The sequence below is a fragment of the Sinocyclocheilus anshuiensis genome, unplaced genomic scaffold (genome assembly GCF_001515605.1).
Source record: "Sinocyclocheilus anshuiensis isolate Anshui unplaced genomic scaffold, SAMN03320099.WGS_v1.1 scaffold119, whole genome shotgun sequence".
Classification (NCBI taxonomy): Eukaryota; Metazoa; Chordata; class Actinopteri; order Cypriniformes; family Cyprinidae; genus Sinocyclocheilus; species Sinocyclocheilus anshuiensis.
The window spans coordinates 888,036-890,203 of record NW_015549581.1 but is presented as its reverse complement, the minus strand read 5'-3'; the positions used below and the strand labels follow the sequence as shown (position 1 = coordinate 890,203).

The 2,168-nt window shown below is 38.4% G+C and overlaps 1 protein-coding gene across 2 annotated transcripts in view; it reads left to right on the top strand.

The window, feature by feature from the left end:
- Positions 1–1,953, top strand: part of LOC107657773 (metalloreductase STEAP2-like) — an 8,277-nt gene extending 6,324 nt beyond the window's left edge. For both annotated transcript variants that reach the window (XM_016446006.1, XM_016446007.1), the window contains 2 exons: positions 1,133–1,297; positions 1,390–1,953. In XM_016446006.1, the coding sequence (XP_016301492.1) occupies positions 1,133–1,297; positions 1,390–1,674 (450 nt within the window). In that variant the 3' untranslated portion in view covers positions 1,675–1,953. The remainder of the gene's footprint in view (positions 1–1,132; positions 1,298–1,389) is intronic.
- Positions 1,954–2,168: the final 215 nt, after the last annotated feature.

The following is a 2,168-nucleotide window of genomic DNA, read 5'->3' as shown; positions in this document are numbered from 1 at the left end:
TTTATACAACATTAGGAAGATCAGGCCCTTTCTTTCAGAACATGCAACACAACTCCTTGTTCAAGCTCTTGTTCTGTCCAGGCTGGACTATTGCAATGCTCTCTTGGCAGGTCTTCCAACCACTTCTATCAAACCTCTACAATTAATCAAAAATGCTGCTGCGAGATTAATCCTTAATGAGCCGAAAAGAACGCACGTCACACCTCTGTTCATCAATTTGGACTGGCTACCAGTAGCTGCTCCCACGCAGCCCTGCAGAGTTTAGTTCCAACCCTGCTCCAACACACATAACATGTCGTTTTCAAATAAGCCTGAAGGGCGTGATTAGCTGGATCAGGTGTGTTTAATTAGGGTTGGAGCTAAACTCTGCAGGGCTGTGGCCCTTCAGGAATTGAGTTTGACATCCCTGCTCTAGAAGCTTGCGTTCTGCAAGTGAACGGCGTATTATTGTGCCATCTCAGAGGCACAAAATCACTTTCACTGACTTTTTCATTAACTGTTCCCTCCTGGTGGAATGACCTACCCAAATCAATCCGAGCAGCTGAGTCCTTAACCTGTGTATATGTGTGTGTGTGTGTGTGTGTGTGTGTGTGTGTGTATATATATATATATAATACCTTGCTACGTGTACTGCGTAAGGCTAACCGAGACTTGTCATTTGACTTTGTCATTTTGATTGCTTCTATTGTCCTCATTTGTAAGTCGCTTTGGATAAAAGCGTCTGCTAAATGTAAATGTAAAGATAAAATGATATTAATAGAAACTATATTATTTTTTCAATTATATTATTATTAATTGTAATTGTAATAACCATTTTAATCATATTGTCATTATAATCATAAAAAGTAAATACATAATTACATATGTTTCCCCGGTTTTTATATATTTGTTATGCACCAAACCCTATAAAACTTATAAAATGTCATAAATAAGTACATTTAAAATAATTCTGTATGTAAAATAGATGTTTAACATACATGTAAATAATTTCATATTTACATTTATATACTGTAAGTATAGTATAAGTATATAGCATAGTAGCATGAATGTAAAATGCTTTAGTCAAATAAAATACAAATTTAAATAAAAAAATATATCCTATAAACAAATCTTATTTTTTCTTTCTCTGTAGGTGCATGCCAACATAGAGAACTCGTGGAATGAAGAGGAAGTTTGGAGAGTGGAGATGTACGTTTCCTTTGGCATCATGGGTTTGGGGCTCCTCTCTCTATTAGCTGTCACTTCCATTCCATCGGTGCACAACGCACTCAACTGGCGAGAGTTTAGCTTTATCCAGGTAAGGCAATCTCCATCCGCCAATCTTGCAGCTTCAGTGTTCTTTGGTCCTCAGACAAATAAGATGTCAAACGGGCGTCTATATCCTGTAAGTCCACTCTAGGTTACATCGCCCTGCTCATTTCCACGTTCCACGCTCTGCTCTTCGGCTGGCAGCGGGCGTTTCTGGAGGAGTCTTATCGCTTCTACATGCCGCCCAATTTTGTCCTGGCCCTGGTTCTGCCCGTCACGGTGATAATCGGAAAAGTGGTGTTGCTGCTTCCCTGTGTGAGCCGGAAGCTGAAACGGATCAGGTGTGGATTAGACTCCAATCAGAGCCGCACCAACCACGAGAGACCAGCTGCCCACGTTTCACCTGAGAGGGTCACCATCATGTAACTGCACTGCAGTTTTTAATGTCACAGTAACAAACTCTCGGCCTTTTGTTTCCTGGCCAGCATACAGCCTATCTATAAGTTGACATATCAGCTGCTTTATTGGACTCAAAGATTTATTTGTAAGGTTCCAGTCCTGTTTTCTTTAATGGATAAGAGTTGAGTTAGAACTGTAATGGTCATGTGACCGTATTGACCCCTTCAAAGGAGGATGTGACTGGATGACCTGTTCATGAGTCTATTGTATACCGAACCTTATTAAAAACAATGTTATTTATGCACACTCTACTGTCCAAAAATTTGGGGTCATTAAGATGTTTTAATGTTTTTGAATGTTTAATGTTTTAATGTTCACCAAGGTTGCTTTTATTTGATTGAAAATACAGTAAAATTGTGAAATATTATTATAATTTAAAATAAGTGTTTTCTATTTGAATATATATTAAAATGTAATTGATTCCTGTGATGCAAAGCTGAATTTTCAGCATCATTACTCCA